General features: G+C 46.5%; 1 protein-coding gene across 2 annotated transcripts in view; it reads left to right on the top strand.

The window, feature by feature from the left end:
- TRIM44 (tripartite motif containing 44) overlaps positions 1 to 20,513 on the top strand; it is a 110,336-nt gene extending 89,823 nt beyond the window's left edge. For both annotated transcript variants that reach the window (XM_036106705.2, XM_036106716.2), the window contains one exon: positions 15,956 to 20,513. In XM_036106705.2, coding sequence (XP_035962598.1) covers positions 15,956 to 15,983 — 28 coding nt within the window. In that variant the 3' untranslated portion in view covers positions 15,984 to 20,513. The remainder of the gene's footprint in view (positions 1 to 15,955) is intronic.
- Positions 20,514 to 20,917: the final 404 nt, after the last annotated feature.

Below are 20,917 nucleotides of genomic sequence, written 5' to 3'. Positions count from 1 at the left end.
AGTTTGGGAAGGAAAAGAACCTTCTCTTTCCAGCTGAGCATAAAGCAAGCAGTTCCGTAGGCTTTGTTGAAACTCCCATCTACAGAATTGTCCTCTTTTTTTAAACTTCTTTTCTTTCTTTCTTGCATGTATTTCAGTCAAGGGCCCTAAAAATAGTTCGTAGAGAGGAGTGACTTTATTGTCTCACAGCAAATGTTTTTTAATTTAAAAACAACCCCTGAAAGGATTCGCTCATCTTTTCCCCAAAGTGGTTAGCTGGAATGTTTATTTTGCTGTCATTCCCTCCCTCCACCCCTCTGGCGCCGGGCTGAGTGAAGACTGCAGGGGAACGTTTTAAATAGCGAGTGGGTGAGTGGGTAGGGAAAGCAAAAGATCTCTACGCTTCTTGTTAATTTCTCATGCCGGCGTAGAAGGGCCCTCTGATACGTGTACTATCCTATATGCGATGGAGTTCTGATTGGGACTCAGAAGTGAGAGCCCGAGCCATCATCTAATCCAGGAAGGAGGAAGGGAGCAGAGCAAGGCGGAGTGGAAGTCTGATGTGTCAGGCACTGTCTTACACACCATTTCCTGAGAGAAGCAGTCACTTCAGGAGCATTTACCATGTGCCATATGCTTTTACTTTCATAAAGAACCTGGAATCATCAACCCTGTTTAACTGATGAGGAAACTGAGGCCCAGTGGAGTAAGTTTTGCCCAGGGGGACCCAGTTAATAAGTGGGAGGACTGGATTCAAACCTTGGTTTCTCTGTGCCCTTCCTGCTCTTCTCTGTCTGAAAGCCAGGGTGAAAAGTCTGACAGCAGTGAGCCATCTAGATTGTAGACATTTACCTCTCAACTCTGCAGCTTTGGAGGGTGACTGGGCCTTATTCGATACTAAGGGGAACATTCCCCTGGTGCCCTTTGGGGTATTTGGATTATCTTGCTCTGGCTAAGCCCTGAAATTGGGCCAGTGAAGAGCAATTGCTTTTCAGGTATCATGAATAAATGTTATGACATCTGATTTGTGTTGAAAAGTGAGCCGTAATCAAGTTCTCCTGCAAATGGATGGGACAGGTCTGAAGTGGTGGGATGATGTCATTTGAGTGTCACAGCTGAGCTGGCCTCAGAAAAAACCAGGAGGAAGGCAGAATGTGTCTTTAATGATCTTTATGTGCTTCCTTCAGCACCCTCTGCTTAGACCCTAAACCTGGCCCTTTAAAGATGAGCATTTCTCTTTCCCTAGCAAAACTTAACCATCTTCCTTGTCCCATCAGCTTCTAAGAGGACAGCTGGCTCACCCAGAAACTCACCTGTGCTCAAGTGGTGTATGGTAGCCCCATGACCTACTCTTGTCTTACGATATGACTGATTTTTTCATTCTGGGAGCTCAGCCAGAAGTGCAGTACCTCAGACTAAAGAAACAACTTTGATAAGTTCTTCAGGTTTAGTGGTTTATGGGGAGATCTTTTGAACATGACAAAGGCCACAGCTGCCTTTTACCCAGTGTCATACGTGCCAGTACCTAGGGCAGCCCTTTGATTCAGAGCAGTGGGCTTTGTTCAGTCTTGAGATTGGGTGATGATATGCGAAGGGTGGAGACCTGCAGTGTCCCTTCCTCTTTTCTCTCTCTGTTTTGGGCCCTCTCCTGTTTGGTGTGTTCATGTGTTTTGGGTCATCTTCTTCTCTTCTGGCCAGGCTAGTGCCTGTCTGTCATCTGACAGAACTGGTGTGGAATCCAGGGAGAGCCTCTGGTAAGATTGGCTGAATGTAAATTGGATGTGATGTTCATCTCCTTGGCTCTGCACCCATAGGGGCAGATTCCTACAGTCCAGACCTAATGGCTGTATCGCGAGCTTTTGGAAGAGTGGGGTGGGGATAGCTTTCTTGCCTTCTCCATTTCCTGAGGGGTCTCCTAGCAAGAGTGTTCACTGCAAGGGCAGGGATAGGACAGGGTAATGAATAGGGAACCAGGCCTCCATCTGAATGGTTTCCTTTTACAAACCTCTGCTTCGTAGTTACACTCAGAGAAGGTGAGCTGGTGGGGGTGCCTGAGTTACTGATAGGCACAAGAAATCTCCTTGTAGTTCACTGTCTCCCTAGTTCCAAGCCCTCTCACTGTCCCTGGCATAGGCCTTAGACTCTTGGACAAGTGAGTCTGACTTTGGCGAAGAAGGAGCCCTCGGCTGTGCTTGGGAGTGCGTCCGCTCACTGCAGACCCCGGCATCATACATGGGTGCCTCGGATAGCCTTCCAAGCTGAGGGTCAGACTTGCACTGATGCTCCACAGTCGCACTGGAGCAGCCCGGTGCCTGCCTGGCCGCCACGCAGGCTTTATGTTGAGCCACCGCTGGCTGGTTGTCTTTTCCTGCTTCTCTGAGATATCTGTGTGTGCCGCCTCGGGGAATGCCACACGGAACCCAGGCTATTTTAAACATAGGCCTGGTTCCCGCTGTTCGTGCTGGCAGTGCGGTAGACGCCACATGGAGCCCTGGCGCCCTTCTCATTTGCTGCTCGGTCCCGCCCACACGCCTCCCATCTTCCTAGGAGACGCTTCCAGCGTGACCCCTGGAGAGCAGTATTGGGAGCTGCTCGGGAGATACTCTGTCTCTTGGGGCACCCCCTCATGCTCTGTCTGCAGCCGCTGTGAGCGCCTCACGGCTCCCTGGACGTGCTGAGTGGGACCGTTCAGGACTTTGTTCAGGCTGCTCCCCCCACCTGCCATGCCCTCCTCTCGCCCCATGGGCTTCCTGGAACATTCCAGTCCGTCTGCCCACATTGAGTGGCAGTCTTTGTTGACTCTACAGGTGGAATTTGCCATCTCTTCCTCTTCTCATAGAGCACTGGCTGCATTCTTTGCCAGTCTGAGAGCTCCAGCTGAGTGCCCTCTGTCTTCCCCTCCCTGGCATGTAGTGGGGGCTCAGCCGTCGTGAGGCAAAATAGAAGCAGTCGGCTTAGGAATGGGGAGCAATCTAAAAACAGTTGAATTTGGTAGAGTGCCCATTACTTGGTAGTAAGCAAGCTAAACACTTGAGCTCATTTAGTATTCCTGTCCACTCTAGCAGGGATATCCTGGTATTTCCCGTCTCGGTTGCCCTTCAGCACACATACGCCCATCGTTCTCTGTCCAGCATCCTGCTTTACCTTCTCCACAGTACTTTCCTCTATTTGAAATTATCCATTTCCTTGTTTATTAGATGTCTCCTTCACTAGAAGTGAGGCTCCGTAGAACTGGGACCTTGTCAGACTTGCTCACTACCGTGATGCCAGTGCCCAGGACAGCGCCTCATATCCTGTGGGTGCTCAGTAAGCATTTGTTCACTGAAATAGTGAATGAATGCATGACACCCTGTGTCACAGACAAGCAGGTTGAAGCGTACAGAGGTTCAGTAGCTGTGCCAAAGTCACCCAGCTCAGAAGGGCCTAGATGGGAATCCTGGTGTTACTCCAGCGTGGACGATCCTGACAGATTATACTACCTCCTTTAGGCGTTTTCCAAGAAAATAGATCTTATGCTCTTAGGAGAAAAGTCTGCTTTTCTTCTGGTCATAGTTACTGCCTTGAAGGCCAGTCTTCCCCACCCTGCACTTTACCTGCTAACTCCTTTCTCCTAGGCCAGTGCAGGTTGTGTGAGATCCTGTGTGACAGCCACCAAAATGCCTCCTAAGTGCCAGGCGTGGTGCTAACCACTGGGGGTAAAATGGTGAATGGGAAGCGGAGTCAGCCTCCCAGGAGCTCAAGCGGCAAAGACATTTACAATATAACCACACCAAGGGGTGCTGAATCCCTGAACCCCGGGAGGCGGCAAGGACAGAGCAGGGACCCATCAGACTACCTTCGTCGTCAGTTCTCCGTAGGCAGACAAGGGAGCATCATCCCAACTGAACTCATATTTTGTATCTTCTAGTGGCGGGGCGGGGGTGGGGGTGGGGAATCAGCTGAAGCCTTGGAAGAGTTTCTCTGCATCCTAATTAAAAGAGTGAGAAGTGGGTGCCTCTCACCTCAGGACAGGGTTGAAACTGAAAGTGGTATCTGACCCAGAGACCTTCTGCCCTGAGCCTGCGGGACGGTGTCTTGGGACTGTGTGCCAGAGCGCACAGGAACCAAGCAGGAATCCGAGGGAAACCACTACATTGCAGCCAGGTGGCTACAGGAATGTCCAGACAGATCACAGTTGTAGACGCAGAAGACATCTAGCCATACCCTTTTTTTTTTTTTTTAAAGAGACTATTGGGATGCCCTATAGCAGGGAGGAAGTTTTCTGGTAATTGGTGTCTAAGCTGGAGCTCGAGTCTGCCAAGGCCTTGGATGATCTTTAGCGATCCGCAGAGGTTCCCACCTCTGCTACTGGCAGTGAGGAATGCAGCCAAGCTGACGGGACAAGCGCCCTCCTGCGCGGCCTTCACCACCACCGAGGGCTCCCCCTCATCCCCGCCCAGGGGGAGGAACACGGGCCAGGCCACGGGTGTCGTTCCAGCCCTGCCTAGCTGTGGGACTTTGGGATGTCACTTCACTTCTGTGCTCCTCGTGTTTTTTCATCTGTAAAATGTTCATTCTGTTAGGGTTATTACTATGAAAACCGAATGTGAAAATGTTAGTAAGGTGATGAGTTCAGAGCCTAGCGAATAATAATGATAGCACCCGTTTAGTGAGTCCTTCCATGTATCACTGTCTTCATTTTACACATGTGGAAACCTTCGTTTAAAGAGGCATCCCTCAAAAACTAATGATGTACTCTATGTTGGCTAATTGCACATAATGAATGAGTGAATGAATGAGGCATCCCACCGAAGGTCATGTGCTAACGTGTGCTGGACCATGGTCTTGAAGGCACATCTCCGATTTGTAGTTGTGTGCTTGTCCCACTGTCCCCACCATCAGGACAGCTAACCCTGCTCTCCCACATGCGCACCCACGCCTCAGCTGGCTTTCCTACTAGGGAGGGAGGGGAACAGTGATAACCACCCCTTTACTTCCTTCTTGGCCTGGGTGTCATTCTCCCTTCACAGACCATTAGGGTGAAGGGCGGATGGTTAAAGTCTTAGAACCCAAGCCTGCCTTGAGCACAGCTCACAGCTGGATTGTGGAGGGCTGGAAGTTGCCAAACGTGCAGCTGTTTTATAAGGAAGCCAGATGAGAACATTTCCTCCAGCAGATGAATTGGTTCTTCAGATTTCCTTGCCTGGGAAGGGCTGGACCTGAGCTTGCTTCTGCTTTGCCCTCAGTGAAACAGCATTCCTTGGACACACCCAGCCTTTACCAGTAAGGCTTAGTCATTTGTAAGAGCAGTCCTGTTTATGATAACAGCATTTTCATCCATACCTGGTGCCTCCCCCCACCCCTTGTGGTTATATGTGCCTGGTGATTGTGGTGACAGTTAGAAAAGAAATAGAGCCTCTAGAAATAAGCTGTCCACGAGATGCCTGGGCAGTATTTCTAAGACCAGCAAGCTGCCCACAGTTAGCCTGGGAAAGCTTGGAAGGCTTCTAGATCAATAATACCTTAAGGAGTTGTTTTGATAATTCACTTAGTCATTCATTCAAAAAATATTTGGTGAGGTTTCCCTGGTGCCAGGCGCATTATCCAGTACAGGTGATGTAGCAGGGGACAAAATACTTCAGGACCCTTAGCATCTCAGAATAACTTTAGATAGTGACAAGTGCTGTAAAGACAGTACAACAGCCTGACCCCACAGTGCGGGGCTGGGGGGCTGCTCGAGACTGCTTGGTCAGGGGAGGCCTCAGAGAAGGTGACATTGAAGCTGAGACCTGAATGTTAAGGAGCCAGCCAGTCATTCCAAGGCATGAGGGGAGGAGCTTCTGGAACAGAACAGCAAATGCCAAGGCCTTCATGCAGGAACAAGCTCTACTTGTTTGAGGAGCGGAAAGAAAGCCAGTGTGCCGGCAGGTGTCCCGAAATAGGTTAGAGAGGTAAGCAGAGGCCAAATCATGTAGGGATTTGGGGCCATGGGGCTTTCTTCTAAGGCTGTAGGAAGCCATTAAAGGATTTTTAAGTGGGGCCGTGGCATAATCGGTTGCACATTTAAGAAGTATTACGCTGAATGCAGCTTGAAAATGGAACAGTAGTGAAGTAAGGGTACAAGTAGGAAGGCCAGACCGGTCAGAAGGCAGTGGCAGTCATTCCAGCAAGAGATGGTGGCGGCCGTGGAGAAGTGGAGGGGACAGGCAGGGGACAGAACTTGCTGTGGACCCGATGGGATAGGGAGATGGTGCTTCTAATGTTTTGAGCGCAATCGTCGGCACATAGGAAGTACTGAATAAGCTGTAGGTGTTTGCTGCCGTTATTAACAAATGGCCTCTTACCAAACACCAAGGGAACAGGCTCGGGAAGGAATCTGGAGCCCCTTCAAGTGACAGTGTGATGCCTCCAGCACTTGTGTCACATCAGTGTTAGCTGCTCTCTTCTGTTAATAAATGGCGTTCCGGGGCGCCTGGGGGGCTCAGTCATTAGGCGTCTGCCTTCGGCTCAGGTCATGGTCCCGGGGTCCTGGGATCGAGCCCCACATCGGGCTCCCTGCTTGGCGGGAAGCCTGCTTCTCCCTCTCCCACTCCCACTCCCGCTGCTTGTGTTCTGTCTCTCGCTAGGTCTCTCTCTGTCAAATAAATAAATAAAATCTTAAAAAAAAAAAAAATAAAGGTACAAGAACAGTCGACACAATTTAAATAAATAAATAAAATAATAAATAAACGGCATTCTTCGAGAAAATGGGGCTTGCAGGTTTGAAATGCTTTCAGGAACCGAGATGTTGACTTCCAGTATGTATGTATGTATGTATGTATGTATGTATGTATGTATGTGTGTATACGCCAGACACTCTATATATGCTCATCCCCACTTAATCTTTTCTGCGCCTCTTCCAGGTAGGCACTAAATTGTCCTCATTTCCAGGTAGGAGCACTGAGCTCACAATCCCACAGCTAGTAAATGGCAAAGTTGTGACCCAAGCCTAGGTGCTTCTAACTCTCAATTCCACATTTATAACCCTCTGCAATATAAGATAGTCGCAGGAGGTCTTGAGAGTTGGTTTGCTTCCAGTTTCCAACTTCCGGACTTCAATTCAAGGTCACTGTGGGACTCAAAACTACTGAGAACTAATCTGGAATACTTAGGAAAAAAAAAAAAGCCTACTATTCATACAGAGATTAGAGATTAGTGTCAAGTGTGTATTTATTTATTGATCCTTTCTCCGTCTCCCTTTGGTAACCTGTAAGATACAGCAGCTGAGGCAACAGGAAATTTGAAGTCCAGCATTTTATTAAATCTTACGTTTAAGATTTCTGTGGAAGGAAGCTGCTTGAGAGAGATTGGATTTCCATTATTTACTTGCCAAGAAAAAATGAGAAAACTGGGTGGTGGGGGGAGGGGTTTCCTGAAGGTGTAGGGAGCAGGGAAGGTAAGCTGTTGGGCTATTTTCTGCTTCTAGTTCCTCCACCCCCTGGAGTTGCCTGGGCTCTAATAGGGGTTTAGGAAAAGTTCCTTTCCAGCCCTCACCGCAGGAGGTTGTCAGGTGAAATCCCACTGTGCTGGAGGAAGGAAGGGAGGTTGAGGAAGGCCCACAGAAAGAGAAATGTCCCCATGGCATCTTCCTCTTGAAGTTCAATGGGAACCCGAATAATAACAAGGAAGTTATTTCAGAGAGGAGACACACACACACACACACACACACACACATGCACCCCATCCCCACAGACACTTTGCAGCTGCCTCGTGTCGGCAAGGGTGTGGGGAAAGGGGGCACTCTCAGGATTGTAAATCAGTATAAGGTGATGTCTCAAGGGCAATTTAACAATAATAGATCAAATACCTTTAAAAGTACATCTCCTTTGCTTGTTGGAGGAAATATCTGATTATAGGACTGGGGAAGGAAATCTACACGATGAGCCCGGAGCATTTTGTAGTGCCAGAAAGTAAGGAAGTACTCAGAACAAACCCCATGCAAACCCCACGCTGATGAGGATATGTCTGGGGCCATAGGAACTGATGAAAAGAGCTCCCAAAGACCAAAGCTGAACAATTTGAGCAACAATAAATAGAGTAGTATTGGGTTATGACCCAAAGTGTAAAAATAAACATCCATGAGTCCATAGTGTTCTAAGTAAACTATTGAATAAATAAAGGAGAAGAGACAGATCTCCTTTTCAGAAGAATTTACAATAATGTATGCAAATATTCTACCCTCCATGATGGGGAGAACAGCTCCTCACTCCATAGGTGTGATTTGCTCAGAGTGACTGCCTTCCAAAACGTACAGTTTGGGAAGCAGGGAAAGAGTAACTTTCCAGTGAGAAATGCTAACAAGCACAGCCTGGGCCAAGCGATCAAGGTCAGCATCTGCAGTGCTAGGTCAGACTGACTGTGTGTCCTGGCTGTGATGTGATGAGAATGGTAGGGTCCCTCTGTGGTTCCCTCTCAAAAGGCCTGTAACCATGGCCTAATCAGGACAAAAACATCAGACAAATCCCAACCAAGGGACACTCTACAAAATCTCTGCCCAGTACTCCTCAAACTGTCAGGGTAATCAAAAATAAGGAATCTGAGAAACTGTCACAGCCAAGAAGAGACCAGGGAGACATGATGACTAAATGTAGTGTGGTTCTTGGGTAGAATCTGGACCGGCATGAGAGCATCAGGGGAAAACTAAAGAAATCTGAATAAAATACAGACCTCAGTTAATGGTAGCATACCAGTATTGGCTCATTGTAACAAACGTACTTCACTAACATAAGATGTTAATAGTAGAGGAAGCTACATGTTGGAACCCTTGATGCTATCTCTGTAATTTTTCTGTAGATCTAAAGTTGCTGTAAAAAGGTGTATGACCCAGGCGTTTCCCTTCCCACTCCCTTTGGAAATAATTAAGGATGAACCTAAAGACTCATCCACATGGATATGTGTCACAGAGGTGTGGGTAATAAATGAAAAGGTAGAAATAATTTAAATATCCAGTAGTGGGTACAGTAAGTCCATACAATTCAGTCATGAATCACAATCTTATAGAAATATATTTCTTAATAAGGAAAGGTATTTATGATTGTTAGTTGAGTGGAAAAATCAGATTATGAAAGAGCCTGCAAAATATATATATTTTTATATATGCATGAGGGGGTATAGATAAATGTATTTCAGTGTGTTAATCGTAATTATCACTGATGCATAATGCTATGGATTTTTCTTTTCATGGAAGCAGTATTTGCTTGTTACAGAAAGTACAGATCAGCAAAAAATAAAATGTTACTTTCTGAAGTAAAAAAAAAAAAAAGGTTGGAAATGATTCCATTATAAATCCAACAGCAGCAACAGGAGACTCGATCCTAAAGAAGGCAGTTCTTTTTTTTTTTTTAATAAGATTTTATTTATTTATTTGACGGGGAGAGAGCGAGAGCAGGAACACAAGCAGGGGGAGTGGGAGAGGGAGAAGCAGGCTTCCGTGGAGCAGGGAGCCCGATGTGGGGCTCAATCCCAGGACTCTGGGATCATGACCTGAGCCAAAGGCAGATGCTTAACGACTGAGCCACCCAGGCGCTCCAAGAAGGCAGTTCTGAGAGCAGATGGGACGTTGGCAGGCTAGCAAGCCTGCCTGTTACTTCTGTTCAAGTGTCTCCCTATAGAAGCGCACTGCCTGAACAGACCCTCGGGCACCCTCCATCTTCCATAGAAACAGGCCACCACCCGCTTAGCCCTTGTGGGGTGCAAGGAGCGTAGCCCCCTGTAAACACAGTAAATAGGTTGCAAGGTGCGTGGAGATCAGTCTTGGCAGTGAGGTCCAGTGTGGACCTGAGGCCAAGCTGGAGCCCCAAGCCTCTTTCAGAAGCGCCTACGTGGGTCTGTAAGGCAGAGGCAGCTGGAGAGCTGAGAGACAAACCCAGGTGGGTTGCCTTCTCCTGTAGCAATCCTGTCAGTACCTAGCATTGTTTTGTCTTAGAATTTGTGTGTACCTTCCATCTCATCATAACAACCCTTGGAGGTAGGTATTGCACAGTGCACAGAACATTAAGTCAGCCCTCTGTGAATAATGGTTATTATTGAAGAGAAGGTTCAGGGGATAAAGTAGAATGCAATGTGGAGAGAAGGGTCCTTCTCCCTGTCTTTCCTGTGATTTGAGAAGGAAGATGCGGTCAGGCTGGAGCTATGTGAGACTTTTTAAGACCAACAATAAACGAGGCTTTTGAGGCTCATAGGCTCATGGGCTCATGGGGCTTTTGCTCCCAACAGACTTTTGCTCTTGGCTCTGTACTAGGTCCTGACCAGCCTGGTGTTTGGGCCCTGCCACAGAAAGAGGTGAAAGAACCATGACCATTTAGGCCAGCCTTCAGATTGAGCTGGGGAGGAACAGGGAGAAGGACGCACAACAAAAGCAGATGAGAGCCAGTGAATTAGCAAGTATGTAAGTCAGAAAGGAGCTTATTAGCTTTTGTCTGGTTTGGAATTTTTCTGAATTTTACTTGTAATGCAACACATCCTGATTTCCCAGAGTCACCAGCAAAGCCAGGACTAAAACTTTGAAGTCCTCTCATGTTTTCTCAGTTAACCCAGGATAAACGGAGGACATTTTGCCTTATTTTATATTTAGACCTCACTTAGTTCCCTAGGCGGCAGCTACAGATAGAAGTTCTGATTCCTTCCAGCACCGTGACCCCCCTCGCCCCAGGCTGGGCTGCTGGGTGACAGGGGACACAGAAGTAGCAGCTCTGCTCCGTCTGGTGGAGGAGTGTCTCTGGGTCGGGGCGGGTGGTCCATCCCCGAAGGCAGACTGACTGCACACCTCCCAGCACTGGGTGGCCACAGCCTCGGATGGTGAACGGACACTGCCCGTGAGCTCCTTGACAAGACCCGCGTGGCTGCATTCTGGGAGAATACTAAATCTATCTTTTCGAATCTAACCTTCCTCCCTTGTTGGTACCTCTTAATTTCTCTATCCTCTTGAGTTGAATAATCCTTTTACAGCAATAATGAATTAATAAATAGCCAAAGATTCAGCAGATAGGAGTGATGCCAAATCAAATTAAGTTGTATTATATTCTCAGGAAAAGAAACTATTAAACTTGCGAGGTCAGAGTGCCTTCCACCTCATTTATTAACGTCCTCTCATAAGCTGCCATCTCTGGGGAAGAAGTGGAAAGGCTGGGCTGCCTATCTGTGTGGACTGGCTGGAAAATTGCCAGGCAAGGAAACACGCCTCCATCGCAGCCGCTTTGTCAGCAGGTGTTTGGGGGCTGGCTGAGACGGGCCGTGGCATACCTCTCACAGCTTCTCAGTTTCGCAGGATTCCTCCTCTGACAGCGTGGCAGCTGTGGGCCACACGTGTCACTCTGTGTCGGCTGGCTGCTGGCTGGGGCTCCCTAGTCCCATCCCGCGCCCCCCCCCGACAGTGTGCCCCGACCCCAGCCCCCGGCCAGGGAAGTGGTAAATGGCACACCACTCTCCCAGTCAGGATTTGGGAGCCCTCAGTTCCTCAGCTAAACTTTGTGTTCTTACACCCCCTGAAATTTAGAAAAAACTGCGTGCCTCCTTGCCTATTTTAAAGTTAACTCCTGAAATGACAAATCAAGTGGAGATAGTTGAAAAGGGTGTGATATCTGACATATTACATGGTCTGAGCTTTACATAAGTTTTTGGCAAAGCTTTGGCACTACTTATTAAATGTACAGGCAAGATTCACTATATAATCTAATTGGCAAAGGTTTTTATGGTCAAACCATCCAGCCAAATCAGTCTTGCTTTCTGTCAGACCCAAGTCTGATTTCATTTTTTCAACTCAAATAAACTTATTAGTACATACCTCATGACCACCATCTGACTTCTGAATGTGAATTCTTAAGGTCTGTGGACAGACGGGAGCATGCAACCGTGCCAAGAGTTTATTGACTGGGCAAAATAAATATTTCTTGCTCTGCTCTCATAGGACTCCTCTTAGAAGGAAGGCCTTTTCAAATTGTCCCCTGGTAAGATTCAGGCGGGGGAGAGGTATGCATTTCTTTTCTGAAGTGCAGTACGGTGATTGTACTGGGAATGGGAGTGGCTGCTGAGAGAACGTATAGATCCCAGGCATGTTCTTGGAAAGGTCAGCTGTAAGAAGGAGTGTATATGGAAGTTTAAGGGTCTGAACGTGTATTTCCTTAAGATTACACATGCCCAAATACCCCCTGGAAAGTCATTACGTACCACAAAGATAAATGTGTCCCAGCCTTAAAACCACTGCTTTTAGATACGACAGCACACTCACCCTCCATCTGCCTATGACGGAGGCCAGTTAACTAGGCTTCGCTCAATATTTGTCCTCACCAGGGTTTGGCAGAGACCTGTCAGGTGGAAGGGTCAAAGCCATTGAACTCAGCCTTTCTTTCTCTTCAGTACCGGTGTTTCATTTTGTCTGGAGTTGTCATTAAAAAAACAAAACACAACACTCCCCAAGCAAGCAAAGAAGAGCACTATTGCTCTCCAGAAAGCTAAGGGCATCTGGGGATAGGAACACATTTGCTCTAGAGGGTAGTGTTTCAGATGCTAGGACCAGGAACAGTGAAGAGAAGTCAGGAGGAGGAGCTGCTGATTGAGGATAAGAAGGAAGGTGGGTTGAAGAAGAGAGTCCCCATTGTTAATCATTTATACTGCATGAAGTAAATAGAACTTTCACAATAAACCTATAAGATAGATAGAATTACCATGAGGAAACTGAGACTCAGAGAGGTTGGGTAACTCACCCAAGGTTCTACAGCTCATTAGTGCCAGAGCAGAGATTTGAACCTCGTTCAGTCTTGGTGACCTCAGAGCCATTATATAATACTGCCGCTCTCGTCGGTAAATACCTCCTACAGAGTGGGCTGTCCTTCATTCTTTCTCTTTGTTTTTAATGAAGTTTTTAATTTTAATTCCAGTATAGTTGACATGAATGGGCTTTCTTTTTTTTTTTTTTTAATTTTTTTATTGTTATGTTAATCCCCATACATTACATCATTAGTTTTAGATATAGTGTTCCCTGATTCATTGTTTGTGCATAACACCCAGTGCTCCATGCAGAACGTTGGGCTGTCTTTCTAACACAATTAGTTCATTCTCAGAACAGCAACAGTGACCTCAATGACAACACAGTAGAAAGAATTTCAGTAACCTCTGAGTACTGATCCGATTATAAATCTAAATGTGGCTGGTAGATGGGTCAGAGGAGGATGGTAAGCGGCCGAGGTAGAAGGCTGTGTTACTTCCCTTGGAGAAAGTAAAGACTTTTATAGACTATTTAAGATAAAATGTTATGAACACAGACCAGCTTATATACAAAGTGAAGAAGCATTCGGGAGATGCTGTCTCATACTAATTATATTGTGTAACCCTCCAGGAGAGACCACACACAGGGTGAGCAAAGTTCTGTTATCCATTCACTTAAGATCCTTTTTCTTCTTCATTATTGTGAAAAGCAGTTTGCTAGTTAATTATGAAAATGAATATGCTGTATTTGAAGATGCCAGTTGTGGGAAAATAATTATAATTCTCTCCCCCACCATTTCTCTTTTTCCCTCCCTCTCTCCTTCCCTCCCCTTTCCCCCTCCCCCTTCTCTCTCCCCTTCCCCCTCCCCCCTCCCCTACTAGGCTGTAAAGTCTGTGAGGGCAACTACTGTGTCCATCATTCATTGTTGTGCCTAGCATCATAGTAGACAGTCAATAAATGTTTAGCAAATGAAAGAATCAGTGATTCGCCAGAATCCCAAGATCTCATGCTTTTAAACCATGAGATGAACTTTATCAGACTCAAGAACAGATCTCTTTGAGGGTCATGAGAAAAGATTTTATCAGTCAGGACTTCTGATCTTTTCCCCAAGCCAACTGTACAAGTCTTAGAGAACCTGGCAACTAGAAAAACACTTAATTTATTCTCAATTTTATTATACTCAGTTTGGGGGGGAAGGGTTGTTGACCTTTTTGTGAATATGATGAAAATTATGGCCTTTCTCAAACAAAGGAACACACAGACAAAATTTTGTGTACAATTTAAGTAGGTTCATGAACCCTTTAAACTATGCATCTCAAGAATGCTGAAAAGTGAACCGCAGCTTAAGGAAAGGGTGCAGTCATCATGCTGGACCTCCTGTATTTGGAGGAAAATTGACAAGAGAACAATAGAGCTTGCTTTGGATATAATACCAAAGGGGAGAATATGGCGCCAATTCCAACTGTGCCTTGATTCTGGTGAGACACTTTCATAAAAGATCCTTTGTTCCCTTTGGGACAGATGCCACCAAACACTGCTTTTTTAATGACAGTCCACTGTCCAGCCCTTCCCAGCATGCACCCTTCATCCTGTGATCGGACACCAGGCAGGAAGAGGGAATGGAAGTAGGGCAGAGCTTTGGATCATGAAGGTTGCTGAGTTGGTTCTTTTGGCTGCTAGAGCACACTTCCATTCATTTCAGGCTCCGTGTCTTGAAATGTTTTCGCCTGTAGCAGAAGTACTACAAGTCTATTGCCTAGGATATTTTCCCTTAAAGTCTATCCCAAATGGATGCAAAAAAGCAGATTTTATATAGACACAGATGATCCCTTGTGAGATAAAAAATGTCTCCGTCATAGCTGGGAGCCGATGCACCCCAGGCCTTCCCTCTTCTCCAGCTCCTGTCTTTACCAGAGGAAGGAGAGTTTTCCTCCCTTCCAGACACCCCCACTTGATTACTTCAGACTTTCTCCAGCCAGAACTCATCCTTGAGTTTTAAGGACACAGACGTTACTGGTGACTGAGGATTTTCTGTCTCAGCTTTACTTTCTCCATCTGCAAAGTGGGGATAACAACACCAGTCCCTGCGTCCTGGGATTGTGGTGAGGAACAGTGGAAAGCGGAGCGCGCAGCTCAGTGTCCCCAGCACACAGTAGGCACTTGATCAGGTTGGCTCTTACTCTTCTAAGGATAGTGGCCTCTGGAAGTGGAGGAGGAGAAACGGGCAAGTTCGCTGCTTTCGTCCTTCTCAGTGTGCTCGCTTCTGCCCCTTTCCCTGTCTGGCCCTGCCTTTTCCCCACCCCAATCCCTGGATCAGCAGGACCAAGCCAGGGAGGCTCTAACCTTCGGCACCCGTGGGCCTGGCCATGCCCCTGGGACTCATAGCGCACGTTTTGGCCACTGAAATATCACTGACGTTTTGGACGCCCTGGCCAGGGCAATCATGACTGACTATTCCTTTCAGCTCCCTCCTTCCCTCCCTTCCTCTTGCTTTGATTTCTCACTCCCTTTTTGAAAACAACAATTTATTGAACACTTCTCTACTAGTAACACTAACACTTCTCTACTAATCCTAGTGCTGGTGCTGATAAACAGTGTTGCTACTTTTTTACACTCTAGTTGGAGGTAGAGGGGAGAGTAAATAGCAGACAATGTATAGAATGTAATAAGGACAATTAATGAAATAAAATGGAGAATAACGAGGGAATCCTACTTAGATAGAATACCTTCTCTAAAGAGGTGACATTTGAATCCTGTGGCTGTCCTGGGCAGGAATTGAAACCTTGGCTTGATTTCAAGTGAGAAGCTCTGTTGGGAGTGCCAAGCGGTAGCTTCTCCCGTTTTTCTCTCCTAACAATAGAGGGTTTCAGGCTAAGCGGAAGTCAAACTCCTGATTTTTACCAGCTCTTTATTTTGTCAAGTAAGCTTAAAAAATATTATGACCCTCACCTGTGCCTTTACAGAGATATTCACTTACCATGTACCAGGCATTGTACATTTTACATGTATCCTCTGATTTAATTCTCCAGTGACCCAAGGAAGTATATCTTATTATCAAAATTATCCCTGGAGTCAAATAAAGAAACCAGAACTTAGAGAAGCTAATTAACTTGCCCATGGCCAACGGCCCAACAGAGGTAGTGTTAGGCCCGGGATCCGGGTAGGTCTGAGAACAGAGCCCGTGTCTTCAGCCAGTAGACTAGGCTGCTCCCTTCTTTGATGTCTTAACTCACCCGGTTCTCCTTTCCTCTGCAGCGGTGCCAGTGAAGAAGAGGACACATGAAGGCTTGCCATCCCCCGTGGAAACTCACCCCTTCCCCCTGTGTGTATGTGACGGCGTGTATGTAGCGGCTTCTGAGTTCTGTGAAAGCTGCCCAGCAACAAACGTACTTCTACCGGACACATCCCCAGATCCACAGCAGGCACATATCTCTCCAAGGGATGACCAATTTTATTGTTACTGACTGTGCTTTTCATTCTCTTGTCGTGGTAGCTCAAGAAAAAGTGCCCCTATGATCAACCAGGAGCAGTTAATTAAGAAGCGTCCTTCAGGTAGTCCCTCAATGGCTGCTTTGAACTTACTCAGGAAAGCCAGCCCCCATGATATTGTATACCCAGATAGCATTGCTTTATCTGGAAGGATCTGGAATAATCCTGAAGGGCAGTCAGAATTTTTTCCCTACCTGCTAATAAAACCCCACTTTATTTATATTGCAGCATGAAATAGTGGGGGGCACAGTAGGGCTTTGTAGATAGTCTCTAAAAGTCCAATTATACATTTGTGAAAATGTGGCTCCACGAAGTAAGATGGGTGGCGTGAAGACGGGGTTGGAGAAAGAGTTAAAAGTTCGAAATACAGGGATATTTTTAGTACATGAGGTTATCCAGCACTTCAAATCCATAATTCAGTGCTGTGGAAATGAAAAAAATGATTGAAGAGGTAGAAAGGAAATGACTTTAAAAAAAAAAAAAAAGGACCAAAGAGATCTGATTAAAAGTTGAAATCAGTATTTCTGAACTCAAATTGCCTGAGTTTCCAAAATAGTCACTAAAGGATCTGATGGAACCTGAATTATTTGGGTGCTTTCTGCCGGTTTTCTGGGTCTTGTCGCAACATGAAGGCCGGGATGTGTATTACCAAGTGGGGATTTTCAGTGTAGGTTTTTGTCACTCCTGCTCCAGCCCCCTTGGCCTCATTTGGCTTAAAGGCAGTGTAGAGAGAGTTCTCGTCACTCTGGTGTGCTGAATCAAGCCCCGTCTCCCGGCAGGTACACCCTCCTTTCCCTCCAGCTGGAACCCCTCTTTCCATGGCACCCCGCCACAGGCCTTCAGCCCCGCCCCCACACCCAGGTTCTTCCCTCTCAAGTACCCTGAGCAGAGACATCCCACGGTTGGACTTCCAGCCTTTCCCCCTTGCCAAGTCACATTTCCTTACAACCAAGTTTTCTCCTCCCAAGTAAGGTGATTGCCAGGGAATACCAACCTGCAAGTTAAAAAGCCTGCATTTTCTGAAACATCAGTTTTACTGAAATGGTTTGGAGTCGGGGGATGACCTTCTTTTTTGATAAAACAGCTACATTATGAAATAGAGTGTTCATACACACAGTTAAGATAGAGTGGGACACTTCAGAGGGAATGCTTATTTGCAAGTGGGGTACGTGGTCCCTCTCCTCTGCCTTTAGTGGTATTTTGGTGTTCACTTCCGAGAAGTACAATTAGAACTGTATCCAAGCAGCTGACTTGGGGCCTAGACCTCTAGTCGCCTCTGAAGCAAAACTGAAGGCGCCTGCACTGGGAGAAGTCCCTCTTCCAGCCTGCCTGCCCGTGACCTGTGTACCTGGCACAGAGCATTAGGGCCAGCTGGTGTGTGTGTGTGCAGGATGGTTTTGAGGCAGAAACAGTACTTACTGTAAGAATCCTATTTATGTCATTGTTCAATCCTGTGCATGCTATAAAATTATTTCTTTGAGGCCAGGAAGCTACCAGGCGTATATGCTTCTGGGTTAAGATTATCCTAGCTCACTAAATATGTTAGGATGTTGGGACTGAGAGTACTTTGGGCTGTTAAAAAAAAAAAAAAAGTATTTTTCTCTCAAACTGGTGGCCAAAAAATGGCTAAGACAATTTCGGTGCTTTACCTGTCCTCCTGCAAAGACTGGAGAATTTGGCATACCACTAATTACAACCCCCAGCCGTATCCCACAGAACTACCCATAAAGAAGGACAAGTGGCCACTCTTATAAGAGTTTAAAAGCCAGAAGATGAAGAACTTCGATTTTAGGGTCTGGATGCTTGTGTTTGTCTTTCCCCAATAATTATTGTTTCATCTCTAAATAGCAGCCTTATCTTCACAATGGATAGACCATTGGCTCCTCCCTACCTGATTGTATGTTATTAGTTAAAATCAGTATTTGGGAAACCCAAGCATTTATGCAGCGGATATGAACAGAAATATAAAAATACATGCCAGCTTGTCTCAATATATTATCATTATATTATCATATCTCTGTAATCCTCAAGGAAAGCCCTTTTGCTTTTACTTAAGATTTCAGATTTGCTTTATGGGCTCCTGCTGTCTTCAGCACCTGATAAAACTTTAACCAGGGGAGCATTAAACACAGAGCAGCAGCTTCTGCCCAGGCTCCGGAGTCCCTGCCAACAGCCTTTCTCAGTGTAAGAACTAGGGTGCTTCCTGCAGTGGCACCAGCTTCCCCCAGAGCTGGAGGATGCGGCTCGGCCTTAAGCTCCTGCCAGGTGAGTAAGTTAGAGTGCTCAGCAGTGTGTGCCGACTGGCTGCAGGCTCTGGGTTTGCAGAAACCCCCAGGGAGATGTCATCAAGGGCAGCAGGTAATGAATGTCTCCAGAATGAATTGGGGCCTCACAGCAGTCCCTGGCTGCCTTCCAGATTTGGGTTCTCTGGAGGCTGAGAGTGGGTTGGTCCTTTGATTTGATGTCCTGAAATCCAGGGCAATTCCAAGAGGTTCTCCTAGGAGTCTCAGCTCTGACAGCCCAGGAGGGGAAATGACCTGTATTGAGGACCAGCTGTGAGCCAGGCCCTGTACTTGGCCCCCATTTGTCAGATGATAGAACGGATGTGGAGTAATAGAGCCCCTTGCCTTGAGTTACACAGCTAGGAAATACTGGAGCTCTTCCTAACTTTGTGGTGGTCCGTGGTACATCTACAGTACAGAGGGAGGAAAAGGCTTCCAGTTCCCCCACTGCAGTCTGACTATCCCACTTTATGGATTCTTTTTCAAAGTTACATTTCATGGCTACCGTTTGGGCTCAGAAATGGCATCAAGGTGGCCTCACTCTTCCACCTTAGCAGGTCTGTGAAGTGCACATTGCTAACTTGAGCCTGCCCCCAGGAGTTGGGGGGACCTTTCCTTTTTGGTGCCATCCCCCATAAATAAAGTGTCTCTAGGCCTTCAAGAGTATAGAAGTTCTAAGAAATAGTAAAAGTGGAGGGTGTTCTGCTCTAAGTTTATCTGAAAATGTCTGGTGCTGCAATCCTGCAGAAAAGGAAATCTTCATATTTGAGCCCAGCCAGTGCTGTGCTCTGTGAGGCTGTGTTAACTCAGAGTCCAGTGAATCTAGACTTTCCTGCTGACACTGGTGTGTATATGCACGCACACACACACGATATGCGGGCATCTGTATATACACACACGTAAACATATGCGCGCACACGCAATTTAAGAACTAGGGGAATTCAGAACAGCCCCTCATGACCTCGCATATCCCTGCAGAGGTTTCTGCCAGCCCTGATCACAGGCGTCACCAGATAGTCGGAGCTTCGGTGCTTGCTTACAAGGTGCTTACAAGAAGAACAGCTCCTTGGCGACGGTTGTCAGCTCCTAAAGCACTGAGCCAACATGGCGCCCCTGAGGGGACTTCCCAGGCTGCTCCAAGATGTCTAACGGTTTGGGTGACCCGGGGATCTGTCCACGCCGGTCAGGCCTGAGGGCACAGCTGCTGAGTTTATGACTTGTGGTTGTGGCAGGGCATAGGAAGCCCTCTCCCCCACCTAGAAAATATTCCCTTTCTAATACCTGAAATTCCATACTCAACATAATGGCCGCTCAGTACATGCTTTGTAATAAGAAAATCGGTTGCATGTTTACTGTGTGCCTAGCACATCTGGAAGTTTCTATTTAAAACACAAATCTCATTTTGGATGAAGTTGGCCCGGCCTTAGGAGAGAAAGAAGGCCCATAGGGGAGAGTTGAGATCTCATTACCATTGCCTCTACCCAGCGGCGTTCTAAAGCCCCCACCCCAGCCCATTCCAAGACCCAGAGGCCCAGGGGATCTGCCTGGTAGAAGAGTAGCATTCGAAACTGAGAGCACACCAGAAACAGCAGAGCAAGTGCCAGAGCAGGAAAAGGAAAACGAATTAAGACACTTGTGGGTATACTGGTGCAAAAGTTGCCACAGAGCTCTGGGCTTGATATGACCTTGAGGGGACAGTAGATTTATATTAACAGGAGTCTGTTATATTAACCTGACCAGTCTTTGTACAGTGACAGGCCACACTGCATGGGGTTGGGGGGGCAACCGACGAGCCCTTTGTCCTCTGCCTGTTTTCCCGTGCACAGTCACATTCCCTCCTTAGTCACCTTCCCCTTTCACCCTCCACATTAAACAAGGGGACACGCGATGTTTCAAGGGAATTACACATTTGAGTTAATGTTTCAGTATATCATTTTCATACTGTAAATTATTTTGTAAGAGAGATTTACCGCTATCCCAGGATGTTTGGACTCAGTGCCCCTGTGCATTTGGAAATCAATAAACTATTACTGGAAATACCATTTGTCTCTGAGAGTTGTGCACAAAGGACCCTGCTAGGTGTAAATATTCATGATGATCTCCACTCTTAACTGTGGTAAAGCTGGAGATGATGGTGTTTGGTTATTAATACAGGATGCTCATTTACTCCTGACTTCTCCGGAGCGACTTAGATCTCTGGGAAGGGGCACGCGAGCACATGTAATGTCATCGTTATTTAGAGATATGTTTTCGCCTCAAAGTAAAACAGTCTGTGCCTAGGTTAAAGTTTCTGAGCAAAGTTAGATTATAACCTGAAGAATACTTGATCCTGAATGATGTTTTCAAATAACATTAAAGCTTTACCATTTGGGTTAACCTGATTTTAATTTTTATCATATTTTCTAGAAATAAAAACTCTTTGTAGAGCAAATTACAGGTAGGCCAG

Source organism: Halichoerus grypus, chromosome 11, assembly GCF_964656455.1.
Source record: "Halichoerus grypus chromosome 11, mHalGry1.hap1.1, whole genome shotgun sequence".
Taxonomy (NCBI): domain Eukaryota; kingdom Metazoa; phylum Chordata; class Mammalia; order Carnivora; family Phocidae; genus Halichoerus; species Halichoerus grypus.
The sequence above is the reverse complement of the archived record's forward strand: the minus strand, read 5'-3'. Positions and strand labels throughout refer to the sequence as shown.